Here is a 17033-nt window from a genome sequence, read left to right as displayed (position 1 = left end):
TTCTCTGGCAAGCCAGTTGTGAGGGGCATACAAAGGAAGGGGCGGAATATTCACTGGGGAAGGAGGAGTTTGGGGTTCGTATTCCCTGATTTTCATCCCAGCTCCATCTTCCCGAGGGTAGGAGGGATTTTTGTCCTTATTTAGCTTAGATGAGAATTGTCATGGCGTCGGTGCATGATGGGTATTTCTGTGAGGCTAATATTATTGTAATGAGAGCATACTGAGCAACAGGTTACATTTGGACGCAAGAGACTCCCGCCTTTCCTCACCTTTCTTTGTATGCTTCCAGGACACTTATCACTCAAAATGTGTCGTTTCCTGTCAGTCTGGAGGCTCCTGTTTTTCCTTGTCTGCCCATGGACCCCCTGCCACCTGGCCCCTGCCCCTCCGTCTCTTCTCATACGTAGCTACCTGCCTGCTGTTAACAGTTTTGTCTTCTATCATTTCCTAGAATGGCCCCGGTCCCTCCTTTCAGGGCCTTCCACAGCCGCTCACTTAATGCTTCTCTCCTCTGTTAGGTTCTGAGTAATGCCCAGCACACAGCAGGCGCTAAATAACTGTCTAAGAAACGAAGGACAGACACCCGCATTCTGCCCCGAGCTCTCACGGAGGGAGGGGGGCGCTCCCGGTTTTCCGTGTGTGGAGGTGGGCGAGCATTCAAAGCACAACTCCCAGGAGTTCCCTGATCGTCTAGTGGTTAGGATTCCGGGCTTTCGCTGCCCAGCTGCGGGGGGTTCAATCTCAGGTCGGGGAACTGAGATCCCGCATAACCCGCGGCGTGGCCAAAAAAAAAAAAAATTCAAAGTGAACTTCCCTTGCGCTCCCCATTTCCAGGTTAAACTCCTCCTGGTCTCCGTTCTGGGGAGGCCAGCAGGAGTGGAGGGCCAAGCCCCCAAGAAACCCCTCCGGCGGACCCGGCGTCAGGAAACCAATTCATTACTGGGACCTCAGCGCGCAAGAAGACTGGCCGGAAGTCTACCTCGAGCCCGCCCTCGAGCTGTCATTGGGTAGGATTCGAGGAAGGGGCGGAGACCCGGCCTAGTCCTGGTTCTTTATTGGCTAAAAACCTATGCAGGCGGAAGGAGGGGGCTGAAACTTCGCTTCCTCCTGACTCTTCATTGGCTAAAAAGTTCGGCGTGTCCCTCGGGTTCTCATTGGCTAAAAGAGTGGGCGTGTCTTACAAGCCTCCGGGTCCCTCGCGGGTTGGTGGAAGAGACAGGTCCTTACCCCGCCCCTCGAGTTCCAACCCTCCTCATTTTAAACACGAAGTTGAGGGACGGGCTGTCGTTTACCCCGAGCCTCGGGGCCTCACCTCGGGGGTGTGCTCCCAGAAGCCTTCGAGCCTCGCGGAACTCAGGGATTTAGACAAACGCGAGCGGGGAGGAAGCCCGGAACGATTCCTTCGCGGAACAGTTCAGGCGAGGCCTCTAGGAGCTCGAGGAGGGACAGCCCGCGGCGGGCCCGACGAGCAGGATGGCGGCGGCAGACCGGGGTCCGGGGGTCGCCGTCCCCGTGGAGCTGCGGCGCGATCGCCACATGGTGTGTGTGGAGTACCCGGGCGTGGTGCGCGACGTGTCCAAGATGCTGCAGACCCTGGGCGGCGAGGAAGGCGTCTCCCGGGTGAGGAGCGGGGAGTCTCCGGGGACCAGAGGGGAGGTCTGAGTCTAGACTACGGCCGAGGGGCGGGACTACCCAGGGATGTGAGGTTTCCTTGGCAACGGAGCTCGAGGTCGGCTCTGGAGCGGCCAGTGGGCGGGGATTTGCTTCAAGACCGCCGGGCGTGGACAGTTTATCCCTGGGATCAGAGGGAAAAGGACTGCAGGGGAGACCCAGAGAGGGGAAAGGGTGTCCATTCCATCCCATCATTACTGCCATGAACGGAGCTCAATTGCACCGACCCCCCCCGCTCCCCAGGATGTGCTGGGCTGCCACATCCTCATTTCACAGAGCAGAAGAATGAGGTATGGGGAGATTAAGAACCGTTGACCTACAATGAGAGGGGTAGGAAGGATTATGTTATTAGTGTTAAAAGTAGTAATAGCTAACAATTTATTCTGTACCAGCTACATTTCTAGGTACTTTACTTACATTCAATTTGCATTAGAACCCTTCCAGGTAGAAACTGTCATTGTCCCAATTTTACAAGGAAGCCGAATCATCTTGTTCAAGTTCACCCAGCAAACAGTGGAGCTGGGATGAATTCTTACCTTGTGCAAAGCTCTATGTAAGTGACTTACATGCACCAGATCTTGAAGTGTCTCTTCTTTAGAGAGTCCTTCCTTGACTGCCCTTACTAAAGTGGCTGCTAGCAGCTAACCTCTAATTCCAATCTGAAATTATGTTTTAATGTGTTTATTGTCTGTCTTGGACCTTTGGCTCTGAGGCTGTAAACTCTATGAGAACGGGACCTCCCGTGGTCCTAATATCCATCACTGTGCCTGCTTCTAAAATACTCATCAAATGCATGATTGAATCTCCACGACAATCTAGTGAGTTAGTTACCATTATTATTCCCATTTTTCTGATAAAGACACAGGAAGAAAGGTTGGCTCAGATAAGCTCCTACCTGGTACAGTGGGAATTTGAACGCATGCACATCTCCCTCTGAAGCCTGAACTCTTAATTCTGCTTCCTCATCCTTTATGAATACTGAAAAACCTTGAACCTGTCATTAAGCCTCTACAGGAGGCCAGTAGAGGCCCAGTCAGTCAGGTTTTCTTCTTTTATCCTGACTTACTTTATGGCGGCATCGACCAGGACCCTTACTCCTGCTAACGCCAGGGATGTTTGGACACAGTTACAGTGTGACCCCTTTGGGAAGAGACTGGTCCTTCATTCATTCCATTCCTGTTTCTTGTGCACCTCCTCTGTGCCAGCCCCACATCTGGGGTCATTCCCAGCGCAGCAGCCTCATAGACCTGTTTCCTGACAATAGGGGCTCTTTTTAACCTTCTTTCCCTAGATGCTTCCTGAGCACCTGCTAAGGGCCAGGTTGTGTCCTGGGTGTTGGGGAGCCAGCAGACCAGCAAGTAGATGACCTTGGCCAGTTAACATTGTTGGTGCTTTCACACGCTCACAGCTGACACTTACTGTGTCCCTCTTACCCCATGTGGGACAAGCATTCCTATATCGATGACACATTACCATGATTTAGGTGCCGGGCTAAGTGCTTTACATATATTTCCATTTAATCATTGTAACAATTTGATGAGTAGGTACTGTTACTATGTCCATTTTAAGGAGAAGGAACCAAGGCGTGGAAAGTGTAAGTCACACTAGTCAGGGCCAAAGTGCTTGTTACTTGTTGATTGCACCTCCTTTGGACCTCGAAACTTTTGTATATATGAGGCTGAATACCAGGACCTTTTGGGGTGGGTAGTTCCTAGAGAAGAAGCCCTAGACTAGTCATTCAACTCCCACCCAGGCTCTCCACGGCAGACACGCGGGTGACACCTCCGTGACGTGCTGCCCGAAGAGTAGGTGGTTACCCGCACTGACCTGTCACTCAAGAGACAATGGCTTTCCTTAACTGATAGTTATCGTCTCCAACTTTACAACCTCTTAGAAGGAAGAGACTGCCTTCATTTTCCCTACCAGATAAAAGCTAAGATACTTGGGTTTGAAAAATGAGTCTTTTGGGAATTGAAAGCTCAGAACGAAACAAAAAACCTCCTGGCCCTTCCCTGGCCACCTGGGTCGCCATCGGGCTTTCATTGAGGGAGGAGCTGCCAGCTGCTTGGCAGCCTTCTGCTTTACTCCGTCTCCTTTGACCTCGCCACAGATCTATGCAGACCCCACTAAGAGGCTGGAGCTGTACTTCCGGCCCAAGGACCCCTACTGCCACCCCGTGTGTGCCAACCGCTTCAGTACCAGCAGCCTGCTGCTCCGGATCAAGAGGAAGATGAGACGGCAGAGGGGGGCGCCGGGGCCTGAGGCTCACCCCAAGGTCACGTTCGACATAGAGAGCCTTGGCATCGTCTCCACCGTTTACAAATTTCAAGGTAACTGCAACGTGCATTCTTACCGCACTGGGTTATTTCAGGGCCCACGTCCCTCGTGCCTGCAGGAGCTGCGTGGGTCATCCACACGGTGAAGGGGGCCCGGATATGCCCAGGCGTGAGGGGCGTGGCAGAGCGCAGGCCCTGTCCAGGAGGCCCTGCTCGTTGCTGCTCGGTTTTCTGCATTCTAAAGAGAAGCTGGAATTCTCAGAGAAATCTCATTGTTAAAGCCGTGTTATGGGGCCAAATAAAACTGGTCCCCAGGCCCCCAGTTTTCAGCCCCACCCCCGCCCTCGTGTTTGGGGATCTTCTTGGTCTCGACTGCTGCGGGCCTTGCCGACCCTCTGAAGCCTTCCCAGATCACCTTAGCCCCTTGGGACCTCATGTCCTTTGAACTCTCAGCCAACTGGATGTCTCCCATGGGGTCCTCAGTCGAGTTTGCTCCCCACAGGGAACCCCTGGGAGGAGGTGCTGAGGCGTGGGGTGGAGAGGGGGAGCTGTGCCTGCCTCAGCCTCCCTCGGTCTCCCTGTCTGTGCAGTGGGAGCCCGGAGTTCCTCAGGCCCTCGTGGAGATTCAGAGATGATGGCCGTGTGCTGGTTCACGCACACTCATGGTACTTGGCGAATTACTAACAAGCCTCAAGAGTATCTGTAGTTGCAGCCGCAGTTCTGAGATAGAAGCTGAAGAAAATAAAGACTAAAAAGGAAGAGGGGGATAGAAAGTGTAAAGAAACTAAAACAGGGCCTGGGATCCCACAAGTTGAGCATTGGGAACATCCATCATTCTGGTGGAAAGTGGTATTCACCAAAGAGGGCCGTCCTTCCCGGGACGAGGCTTCCCAAGTGATCCGTTTCTTTCTCTCTCTAATTGAGCTGGTACCTCACCACTCAGTGTGTGTCCCAGACCAGCAGCATGGGCCTCACCTGGGAGCTTGTTAGAAATGCAACACCTCAGCATCTGCATTTAGCAAGATCCCAGGTGAGTCACGTGCATGGTGCAGTCTAAGAAGCACTGACCTAGACTTTATCCTCACATATCATGTAACTCCCCTACCCACCAAAGTAGCATTTATCCAAGCGACGGGGCTGAGTTCCCAGAAGCGACTCAGACGTGTAGTTTTGGGCCCTGCTACCATTGCCCGGCAGCCTCCCCTGCGAGGCCCGCTCAGTGCACCCGAGAAGACGTGGGTGCTGGTGCGTGGCAGCTGCCAGTGCCTGGGCGGGTGTAATAGGGTGTCCGCCGTCTGTCTACCTCTCTTCCCAGGAATGTCCGACTTCCAGTACCTGGCCGTGCACACGGAGGCGGGTGGCAGGCACATGTCCATGTACAGCAAGGTGCTCATGCTCAAGCCCGAGAAGGAGAGTTTCTTCCACCAGGAGCTGCCGCTCTACATCCCCCCGCCCATCTTCTCCAGGCTGGACACCCCGGTGGACTACTCCTACCGCCCAGAGACACAGCACCGGTAAGTACCTCCCTGTGGCCGCCGCCCCGCAGCATCGGGGCTCAGGGCAAGGGCCCTGCGCTCAGAGGGCTGGACTCTTCCACTCACGGGTCAGGCGGCCAGGACGGCCGGCTTTACTCAGGCCTGTGGCCCCAGCAACAGAGCAGCTGGTGACCAGGGGCCCTGACCAGGGGTGTCAGGAACCAGCCCTGGTCCCCGCGCCCCATCCGTAGGCCTTGCTCAGGGCTGTCCTCACACCAGAGTGTGAATCAGGTTGTTGCCTTTGGACTTAGACCCCTCCCCAAAAGCATGTACCTTGAGGTGTGGAGAGACAGACACCCCCGGCCGCAGGAGCCCTGGGAACGAGGTCGATATTTTTTGGAGAGCAACCTGGCAGAATCTATTACAGTTTTAAATGTTCTTTCCTGACCACCAGGCGGCCTGTAGAATTCATCCCACAGTGACTGTCGCCTCTGTGCTCAAAGATACACTGTCAAGAATGTTTTCTGGTTGGTTGTGGGTGGCAGCAAGAAGCTGAGAGGGCCTGGTGTGGTGAGAGAGCCTGGGTGGGCGGGGGCCCGTGTTCGGGTCCTGGCCCTGTGATCCCACATCGCAGGCCGGGCAGGTGAGCCCTGACCTCCCGCGTCACCCTCCCCACCTGTAACGGGGGTGATAATGACAGTAACAGTACTCGCTTCTCGGCGTTGTTAGAGGGCTGAATGCTGAAGCTTCTGGAAATACTCAGAACACTGAGTGCCGGCCAGAGTTTGATAAAGTGGGTAAGTGAGTGATCAGTCCCCTAATAGGGGTGACGTAGTTAATTAAACGACGGCCTGTCTGTGCCGAGGAAGGCCGCACAGCCTTTAAGAAAGCGGACTCCATGGGCCAACGTGGCTCGTGTCCAGAAACCTTGCGCTAGGAAAAGCAGGTGTTAGAGCAGACTCTGTGCTATAAAAGTAAACTGGGTGATAATAGAAGCCTGGAAAGATCGGGAAGATTGGGCCCAGAACAGTTATCTGCAGAGGGGTGGGAGGGCGAGAAGCTTCTCTTCCCTCATCAAGTATTTCCATCAACGAGTACTGACCGCCTGTCGGGGCCCAGGGCTCCCCTTGGAGCCAGTGTCATTGGGGACGTGACAGGCGGCTCCGTGCAGGGCCGGGGGCTGGGGAGCCGATGGAGCCCCAGTGAGGGATGAGTGGGCGGTGGGAGCCTGCGGGCAGGTGTGTGTCTTAAAGGAGGTAAGTGGGGAGTGGGCCGTCATGGACAGTGAGTGGGGTGCGGGAGGGTCCTCGGGGGAGCTGACCTTTGAAACAGACCTGTGTGATGACAGAGCCGGGCAGGTGAAGATCCAGGGAGAACGTTCCAGACCAGGGGGCTGGCACATGCAAAGGAACAGTCGGGGGTGTTGCCCCCGAAGCACAGAGAGCCGAGAGAGGGGTGGGGTGAGGGTCCCACGGGCCACAGAAAGGAGCTAAGATTTTATGCTAAGGAGAAAGGTGTATTGTTCCCTTCCTTTAAAAAATATATCCTGGGGAGTTCCAAAAGGAGAGAGGAGTGTCTGATGGACGCCCACCTACGTCACCAGCTTCAACTTTCTGCTGCTGGTTTCACCTCCCCACCACCTCCACCCCCAGCATCACAGCGCGTCCTCCAGAAACAAGTGTGTGTCTCTAACTGGGAAGGACTTGGTTTATTTTAACTTAGCCATAGTGCTGTCATCAGAATGAGCAAACGTTAACAGTGCCCTTCACGTCATCCAGGGCCCAGTCCTCACTTCGTTTCCCCGTTGCCTCAAAAGTAAGTCGAGAGCCAGACAAGGGTCGATGTCTCTCAGGCCGGTTGAGTCCATAACGCCACCCCCCCCACCGACCCATTTTCTGATTGCAGGAGTAAATTGTGCTTGTTAGAAAAGACCAGACATTACAGAAATGGATAACTGCAAGGAATCGGGTCCATTCCCTCCCTGCTGAAAACCCTAGTGTGTGCAGTTTTCTGTGCTTATGTTATACTCATTATGAGAGTTTCAAATTTTTTAACTGTACGTGTTTCTAAAATCTGAAACATTTCCCCCCTACAAGCATTTTACTCTTACAGTCAGAAACAAAAATATGTAGAAGAAGGAACTAGAGGCACCCGTCCCCTGCCCCGCATTGCCGGCCCTGATGCTGGATGGCCGCGTCAGAGTAACTGCTCTATCCTGTAGGGCCAGCAGACAGCTGTCTCCCAGCCTCTGGGAGGGGGACAAGGGTGGAGGGCCGGCTGACCTTGAACCCACAGGCCCTGTTTTTCTCCCATGTCGTTTATCGATTTTCCAGCGCGTGGAAGGAACCTGCCTTTTCTCCCAGGGCTGCCATCGATTTTTCTGCTCTGATGGCCCTCATGGGTACCGAGGACTGGCAGAGGAGGCCTGGCCCCCGCCTTGCTGGCCTTCGTGGGTCCAGGGAGGCTGAGCTTCCTATATGGCCAGTGGGCAGAGGACAGGCTGGGAAGCTGGCCTGACGGGGGTCCCCTCTCCTCGAGGCAGTTGAGGGGGGAGGGCAGGCGGCCCGCTCCCTGCTGCTGCTGCCTGGCCCAGAGGGAGCACCTGGGACTTTCCTTCGGGGGTGTCTGGGGCTTCTGGGACTTGTCTTGGAAAACAGGATAGTGTTCAGGATGGTTTCAAATGGAGTCATGTTTGTTTTTTTGTGTTTTTTTTTTGCGGTACGCGGGCCTCTCACTGTTGTGGCCTCTCCCGTTGCGGAGCACAGGCTCCGGACGCTCAGGCTCAGCGACCATGGCTCACGGGCCCAGCCGCTCCACAGCATGTGGGATCCTCCCGGACCGGGGCACGAACCCGTGTCCCCTGCATCGGCAGGCGGACTCTCAACCACTGCACCACCAGGGAAGCCCTGGAGTCATGTTTTTTTAAAAAAAGGCACAGATTTGATCCTGTCTTTGTAATTTTGTTTCCCAATGTGAAAAATCACTTTGTTGTTCTTTATAAATATGCAGATGGTATGTACTCATGTAGAAAATTACGGTAAAATGGAAACAAATTTCAAAGGTATTAATCACCTGTGTGACATCCAGGACATACTTTGAAATGCACTGCAAAATAATTGAGTGGGTTTGGGGTGGGGCCTGGATGGCGTGAAATTGGCCCTGTGACGGCAATTGTGGAAGCGGATGGTGGGCTTATGGGGGCTCCTTGTACTGTTCCCCCTGCTTTAGCGAAGCTGTGATGTTCCTGACGTCCCACCTCAGAGGGAAGCGCTCTGAGCCTCCTAGGAATCGTTGGCCCTGTGTGTTCTGTGCTGACAGCTGGTGGCAGAGCCCCGTCCCCCCCTTTTTTTTGGCCACACTGTGTGGCTTGCGGGATGGATCTTAGGTCCCTGACCAGGGGTCGAACCCAGGCCCCTTGCAGTGGAAGCTCGGAGTCCTAACCACTGGACCTCCAGGGAGGTCCCCAGAGCCCTTCTTTTAGCCTCTGTGACGAGAGCGTCTGGTAGTATCCGTCCTCCCTTCACGGGGGTATCGTCGAGATGCTTCCGAGCAGGGCAGAGGTTAGCGGCCCCGCCAGCCTCCCTGGGCTCACGTCCCAGCTCCGTCACCTCGAGCTCTGGCTCGAGGCAGGTTTCCAACCCCTGTGGCCTCAGTGACTTCATGGGAAGTGGGTCCTTCCTCGTAGGATTGTTTCGAGGGTTAGATAAGTGAATTGTGGACGCCAGTAAGCACAGCTGCGGTCTGACAGCTGATTAGTGGTTCCTGTGTGGCCGCCCGCGCCTCAGCTGATGCCACTGTCCCTGCCTGATGGGCATCTGGGCTGTTTCCAGCTTTTGACTGGCTGGATGGTGCTGTGCACGACGCGATGCAGTTCACAGCAGGGGCCCTTCCCCACGCCCCAGCCTCTGGGACTCTTGGCCTGGCCCTGCTTCAGAGCCTCTCTGAGCCGACTCGGACTTGCTGCCCCATCTCCTCCTGGTCATCAGCCTGAGAACACAGGCGCCTGCCTTCAGCGGCCAGGGCTGAGATCCTCTCCTCACCCAGATTCCAGGGAAACGCCCCCAAACGTGGGCTGCCCGTGTCCGGCCGGGCCCACGCCTGGCGCTGCCGCCCTCAGCAGCTCTCTGCTCCTAGGGAAGGCTACAACCACCCCTCCGTCTCCGGGGAGAACCTGATCGGCCTGAGCAGGGCCCGGCGCCCTCACAACGCCATCTTTGTCAACTTCGAGGGGGATGAGGTGCCCGAGCAGCCGCTAGAGGCTGCGGCCCAGACCTGGAGGAAGGTGTGCACCAACCCCGTGGACCAGAAGGTGGAGGAGGAGCTGAGGAAGGTGAGCCCCGCCCCCTCCGGCCACCTCTGCACTGGCCGCACCTTGTTTTAGGCTCATTTATTAACACATGGGAACTCTTCCCCTCCAGATGTTACATCTAAAGCTGTGCCAGTATAAGCCGTGTCTTCCCAGAGTTCAAAGTGCTCCTTAAAACTCATAAGAGGTCCCTTTGGGATGGTAAACATTGTCCACGTGTGACCTCGGCATGGAGCTCCGGGATTCCGGAAGCTTTTGTTCATCCAGTCCTTGGCTGCAACACACTAGATGGGGCACCTGGTGCGCACCAGGCCCGGCACTTCCTCCCCGTTAGAGTCGGGGTGGGCGGGGGCCCTGGGAGGAGGCGGCCTCCTGCCTTGCCCGCTGGCTTGCAGGTTCTGGAAGACCCAGGCCAGGGGACTGGTCCTTGCGTCGCCACAGGTGTGGACAGTAGGTTCTCAGCACGTCGCTGCTGACCGACGCTGCCTCTGCCCCTGTTGGACTTGACTGTCAGCTTGGTGCGGGACGGGGATGGGGTGGGATGTTATTTCTTAAGTGGTGGACACCTTGTTATGTTTCTAGCAGTCACTAGGTTGGGGGGAAGTGGGGGCCACTCTCCAAGGCCCCTCATTGTCCTCTGGACACAGCCCAATCTCCCACCTGGCTCAGGGCTGCTCCCACCCTGGCCCTCCCACTCCAGCCCCACTGGCCTTTCACAGTCCTCCCACTGGGAGGGGGCTGGGCCGTCCCCTGCGGCCTTCATCACATCCCAGCTCAGGCCCCTGCCCTCTGGGGCTGCTCAGGGTCCCAGAGCTCTGGCCTGTCCTCCTCCTGGCCCTGCTCTGGCTCCTTTGGTCCTCTGCCTCCCCGCTGCCCTTTGAGCTGCCTAAGGACAGGGACAGCATCTCTCATGGTCATTTCAAGACCCCCAGGCCCTGCAACTGCACTTGACAAGTGCTGGGCGGGCAGGGCGCTTCCGAGGGCGGGACAAGTGGGCGTGCGCAGAGGCCCCTCCCCACCTGCCTGGCCCCTGCTCCCTCCACCCCCGCTCCTCTCAGGAAGGTCCTCTGGGGCCAGACCGTGCGGGGAGCCTGGGGCAGGCGGGGAAGCTGCCTGTGCTCTTCTCAGCCTCTGCCTTGACCCTCCAGCTGTTTGAAATCCGCCCCATCTGGTCACGTAACGCTGTCAAGGCCAACATCAGCGTCCACCCCGACAAGCTCAAGGTCTTGCTGCCCTTCGTGGCCTATTACATGGTGAGTGTCTGCCCACCGCCCACCTTGCTTCCCAGCTGGGTTGTCCTGACCCCTGACGTGCCTCAGAGCCCCAGCAAGAGCAGGAGGCCCTGTCCCAGCACCCGGAGGATGGCTTGTTAAAGGGCTTATACTTTTTTTTTTTTTTTTTTGCGGTACGCGGGTCTCTCACTATTGTGGCCTCTCCCGTTGTGGAGCACAGGCTCCGGACGCGCAGGCTCAGCAGCCATGGCTCACGGGCCCAGCAGCTCCGTGGCACGTGGGATCTTCCCGGACCGGGGCACGAACCCGTGTCCCCTGCATCGGCAGGCGGACTGTCAACCACTGCGCCACCAGGGAAGCCCTGGATTATACATTTTTTAATGGCCTTGTATGGAGAGTTTTCTAAGGACCAGGCGCTGGGTTAAGTGCTATGTGCATAGCATCCTTTCTTCTTCCGTGGGGGATGGCAGCAGGGTTTGGACCTCTGATGAAGAGGCTAGGCTCAGATTGGTGACTTGATGGGCCAAGATCCTACAGCCAGGGAGTGGCAGAGCCCCCTGGGGACCCTGGCCTGTTTGGCTGCAGCGCCTGGGCCCCTAACCACAGTGCCACCTGCCTTCACGCATTCTCCCTGGGTTGAGGGGCGTTCAGTAGGGGTCACATGCGCCTTGGACTCAGTCCAGGAGGGCATGGAGATGGGGCTGTCATCACTGAGATTCCCCAAGGTGCTGTGAGGAAGAGCTCCTGCTGGCCAAGGGTCCCACCTGGGGCCTGGGGAGGCAAGCGGACAATGTGACCGTGACCGTGATGGCCAGGAGGTGGGGGGCATGAGACGGGCTCATCCCTCCTGGGCTTAGACCCAACATCACAAACTGCTGCCTGCCTTTTAGCATTGGCTTTCTGGACACAGGGACCTCGGGGGCACTGTTTGGGGACAGTGCCTCCATCCATTAGCACAGTTGTCACAGTTGTGACAGTTCTTGAGCTCTTGCTCTGTGCCAGGCACTGTGGTGAGGGCTTCAGGGGCACCGTCTCATTTAATCCTCACAAAAACACCATCTGGGGCTTCCCTGGTGGCGCAGTGGTTGAGAGTCCGCCTGCCGATGCAGGGGACACGGGTTTGTGCCCCGGTCCGGGAAGATCCCACATGCCGCGGAGCGGCTGGGCCCGTGAGCCATGGCCGCTGAGCCTGCACGTCCGGAGCCTGTGCTCCACAACGGGAGAGGCCGCAACAGTGAGAGGCCCGCGTACCGCAAAAAAAAAAAAAAAAAAAAACGCCATCTGACAGGAAGACCAAGGCTTGGAAAAGCCAACTGACCTATCTGAGGTGACCGAGCCACACGTGCGAGCTGGGGGGCAGGGTTCCAGAGCCTGTCCCCAACTCTTGGGGGTGTGGTGCTGCCCCATCTGGGCAGCCACCTGGGCCCGCAACTCAGGGGGGCTGGGGATCGGCCTTGACCGCACTTCGCACTCCCGCCCTTTCTGTCTCCAGATAACAGGCCCCTGGAGAAGCCTGTGGATTCGATTCGGGTACGACCCCCGAAAACACCCAGACGCCAAGATTTATCAAGTCCTTGACTTCCGAATCCGTTGTGGAATGAAATACGGTAAACAATTACTGAAACCTTTGCTTTCCTTTTCCCTTTATCGCTTTCTGTTTCCAGCATTCTCTTCTGTAGTAAGAATATATCCACGTGGAGAGGATATGTTCCCCACTTGGGGGGACTGTTAGGGACAGAATAGCGCAGACACGAGGACCCAAGCTCTCGTCCTGGCTCCTGTGGTGCAGGCCAGGCGTCCCGTCAGTCTCCTGCCCCCGGCCCGCGGTGACCCCCCGCACACAAAGCACCAGGACGCGGCGGCTCCTGTCACTGCAGCGGGGGGCCTGAGTCCCCTTCTCAGGAGCCGCCCCAGGGAGCCCCCGTGCGCCTGTGGCTGCCAGAAGGGGCTCTGTGCCCACCCCACCTGATGCGCGCCCCCCTCCGGCAGGTTACGCCCCCAGCGACATGCCCGTCAAGGCCAAGCGCAGCACCTACAACTACAGCCTCCCCATCACCGTCAAAAAAACGAGTAAGGGGCTCAGGCTCCCTCTGCGGATCAGGCGCTGGGGAAGATGGGCATCCGGACGGCGGGATGGGAAGGGGCTTCCTGAGGAGGTCGCTCCAGGGCACTGCTGGCCCGCGCACCCCGGGGAGGGAGGGCGCAGCCAGGCGGGCAGGGCAGGGGGGCGGGAGAAACACCCCCCCGTATTCCAAAGCCCTGCCGTGGTCCCCTCGCAGGCAGCCAGCTCGCCACCATGCACGACCTGAAGCAGGGCCTGGGTTCCTCGGGGTCGGCCAGTGCACGCAAGTTGGCCTCCAACAAGTACAAGCTCAAGGTCGGTGTCCCCTGAGCTGCCTGCCTGGGTGAGGGCGTGGGGAGTGGGGAGCGGCGGCCCCTCCCTCGGGCAGGCCCAAGACCTCTCACACAGCCCCCAGCCCCGCCTGTGACGCCAGGAGGGGCTCCGACTGAGGCCGCTCTGCCCTCCCAGTGCCTTTACGTGACTCCCACCTCCCGGGACAGCCTCTGGGCGTGGGTGCTGGGGACCGCCTGGGCACGTCTTAGGGAGGGGCTCAGACGCCAGCAGCCCCGCGTGGCAGCCACGGGGCTAGTGAGCATCAGGCGCTGTGGGCCCGAAGCCAGAGCGGACCATCTGCACCCCGGCCGCAGGCTGGACGTGGGCCGCCCTCACAGGCTCAGGCTCTCGTTAGCACAGGCACGCAGCAGGGGCGGCGACTCCCGGGGCCCTTCCCGTGCCTGGCCGACGTGAGCTGCTCCAGGCTCGGGGGCGGGGGAGGGCGTCAGGGTGGCCCCCTCCCTGGAGTCACCTGCCTCGTAGAGGGGGTGGGGCGGCTGTCTCCCAGCAGCGTCAGGTCTCCGCTCCTCAGGGAGGGCCCGGACCCTCGCCAGAGCAGCCGTCCTCCTCCAGGACTCTTGTCTTAGGCCTTTATCCCCACCTCTGGAACTGGCCTGCAGGGCCACCTAAGATGACCGAGCAGTGGAAGAGAGACGTGCGGAGGGCCCTGCAGGGAGGCGCCGAGGCAGAGCCCAGCCCCGGCCCCCGGCGGCTCACGGTCCCAGGGCCCAAGGGAGGGCCTGGCTGCTTCGACCACCCCTCGACGCCTGGGGAGTCGTGGCTCGTTTTCTGCACACCGGCTCCCCGGCCCGTGGCTTGTCTGCCTCGCCTGGATCCGGGGAGAAGAGCCAGGCCTGCCGGGTCCCGGGAGCAGGAAGCGCAGCCGCCCTGGGAGAGGCGCCGTGCGAGCCACGGCTTGGGGCTCTCCTGTGCCGCCCGCCCCGGGGACACTCCCTCCGACCTTGCCGTCTCTGCCCTCCTTTCTCAGGACTCGGTCTACATCTTCCGGGAGGGGGCCTTGCCACCGTACCGACAGATGTTCTACCAGTTTTGCGACTTGAACGTGGACGAGTACGTACGTGCGGGGCCCCGAGACGCCGAGGTGGGGACCGTGGGACTCGGGGTCAGGCAGAGAAACCAGCCGGGGACCGAAGTGTTTCCTGCGACTCTTCCACTCCACGTCAGCCTTAATCTCTCAGCGAGAAGGTCGGCCGCCTGGGAGTCCTCTGCCCGGGCTCGCGCGGCCCTCGGGAGTAGCTTCCCGGGCGCATCTCGGGCCGCACCTCTGAGCAGCCAGCTGTGCTGCGCGCAGAGCACAGCGCTGGGCCGGGGTCTTTGCCTTCCTCCTCCTTTGCCCGCATGGGGGTTCCTGACACGGTCCCCAGTCCCTGGAGTTGATCAGAATCCCAGAAACCTTTAAGCCAGTTGTTCCTAGTGATGTTTAAAAACCTGGGGGAGGGGTGCTGGGGTGGGAGGAGGCGGGAGCATGTTAAACCCAGCCTGGGACCTGCTGAACGCTCAGGCTTTCACCAGGCAAGTGGGCCGTAGCACACGTCCGCCTTGTGTGCAGTGTGGGGATCGGGGCCCCGGCTGGGGGCGTACGGCTTTCGTGGACGCCCTTTGTGACCGTGCTCGTCCCTCGGGATGGTGCTCTGAGTGCTGTTTTTCTGAGCACAACCCCAGCTCTGCCAAAACCGCTTACTGGCACCTGTGAGCAGAGACCCCACCCTGGAACTCTGTCTCCCAATGCCCAGGCTGCAAAAGATCATTCACCGCAATGACGGGGCTGAAAGTCTCTGCACAGAGCGGGACGGCTGGTGCCTCCCCAAGACCAGTGATGACCTGAGGGACATGATGTCCCTCATGATCCGGCACACCATCCGCTCCAAGAGGCCTGGTGAGAGTGCTCGGGGTGAAGGGAAGCCCTGGGTGCTTTGGGCCCCCCTCTGGGGCCCGAGCAAGTGTCCCTAGTGGACCTCCTCCCCAAGAAGTAGCACCCAGGTGGGAGCCTCTTGCCCTGACAGTGGTGGGAGGGAGGCCTTTGGAGCCAGGGCTCAGCCCTGGGGGTTGAAGGCAGGAGACGGGCCCAGAGGGGTGGGGCTGGAACAGGGCCAGTGCTGCCAGGGGGGCCGCCGCTTTATGCCCTGACGTCACCCTACACCCTCTGGCCACGTGTGGGCATGTTGCTCCTGTCTCCCCTGGGAGGGCAGGGAGGGCAGGGACGGCGGGGCCTGGGCTCCTGTCGCCTGGGCTCCTGTCACCCCCCAGCAAGGGGGGTGAGCCCTTGCTGCACTGCAGGTCTGATGGGGCTGGGGGAGAGCAAGCGAAAGTGCCCCTGTCGGGGGCTCCTCCCAGGCTCGGGGAGGGGGCGGCCCAGACCCACCAGCCCCTATGGAGCTGATGGGAGTAGGGGTTCTCAGCCTCCTTTAGGACGCAGCCCCCCTCTGAGAGTCCAGTTGAGAAAAGCACTGACACGGAGCCCTGCACACTCCTGGGGAGTCCACGGGACCCATGAGCTTCCCGAGGCTCCTCTGGGGAAGAGGTTTTCAAGGCCTTTGGCCTCAGTGTTCCCTGAAGTGCTTGTTAAACTGGAGTCCCAGGTCCCCCAGCCGTCCTACTTCCCAAAGCAGCTTCTCTAGAGCTTGAGCCCAGACACCCGTATTTGTAGACAGGCCCCCAGGAGCCGAGGGCCTCTGGCTGAGACCCGCGACAGCTGGTGTGGGTGCGCCCAGGAGCCAACGGCGGGACACACACGGCCTGTCTTTTGGCCCAGCTCTCTTCTCCAGCCCGGCCAAGGCTGACGGCGGGAAAGAACAGCTGACCTGCGAATCTGGGGACGAGGAAGAGGACGAGGAGGACGAGGACGAGGACGAGGAGGACGAGGAGGACTTCAAGCCGTCGGACGGGAGCGAGAACGAGATGGAGACGGAAATTCTGGACTACGTGTGATGCAGCCCTGGGCTCAAGGCTGGGCCCCCTGACCAGGCCTGATGAGGGACCCAGGACAAGCCGGGGCCCCCTGGTGCTGCCCGCAGCAGCCAGAATGGCCCCAGGCGGCCCCGCTGAGGAAAGCAGCCGGGTACGGCTGACCCTGGTCCTGCCTGGGGCCGCCCTCTGGCCCTGGGTGCCTGGGGACATCCCGAAGCTTGTGCCCCGGCTTTGCACAGCCGCGAGCCAGCCCGGTGTCCCTTGGGCTGAGCCAGCGCACAGTGCCTCCCTCTGGCTGAGACCAGCAAGCGCTGGAGGTGCAGATGGTGCCGCGGGGGAGGGCCGGCCCTGGCTGCTGCTGAGGCTAGGACGGGGCGAGGAACCTGGTCCGTGGTCACAGGTGGCGAAGACTCTGCCATTGTGTCTGGACCCCGTCCATTTGGGGTAACCTGGCAGAGGGCAGGCCCAGCTGGAATTGTCCGTATTAAACACATTTTCCCAAGGAGTCTTGGTGTCTCAGTGGGGATGTCAGGGCCAGAGAGGGGTTTCCTCTTGCCTCTGGGCTTGGGATCCCGCTGGACACCGTTTGTCCCTTGAGTCGTTCACTCAGTGACCTCGTGGTGGGTGATGCCGGGATGGTTGAGAACAGGCCTGATGCCCCTCGCACGGTGGGCCAGGTGAGAACAGCCAGAAGTAACTGCAGCCGCGGGGGGCCCTACAGCCTCACGTTCATCCCTTCCTGTTCCAAAT

At 59.0% G+C, this 17033-nt stretch overlaps 1 protein-coding gene across 1 annotated transcript; it reads left to right on the top strand.

Moving 5' to 3' along the window:
- Window positions 1-1473: 1473 nt before the first annotated feature.
- GTF3C5 (general transcription factor IIIC subunit 5) lies at window positions 1474-16759 on the top strand (the record flags this gene model as incomplete). Its single annotated transcript, XM_079706421.1, has 11 exons — window positions 1474-1620; window positions 3782-4001; window positions 5263-5461; window positions 9557-9752; window positions 10877-10981; window positions 12453-12567; window positions 12950-13030; window positions 13240-13337; window positions 14344-14426; window positions 15110-15252; window positions 16129-16759. The coding sequence occupies 11 exons, from the start codon at window positions 1474-1476 to the stop codon at window positions 16302-16304; spliced, it is 1563 nt and encodes a 520-aa protein (XP_079562547.1). The 3' UTR covers window positions 16305-16759.
- Between the last annotated feature and the right edge of the window lie 274 nt (window positions 16760-17033).

The sequence above is a fragment of the Hyperoodon ampullatus genome (genome assembly GCF_949752795.1).
Source record: "Hyperoodon ampullatus genome assembly, chromosome: 6".
In the NCBI taxonomy this organism is placed as follows: domain Eukaryota; kingdom Metazoa; phylum Chordata; class Mammalia; order Artiodactyla; family Ziphiidae; genus Hyperoodon; species Hyperoodon ampullatus.
The sequence above is the reverse complement of the archived record's forward strand: the minus strand, read 5'-3'. Positions and strand labels throughout refer to the sequence as shown.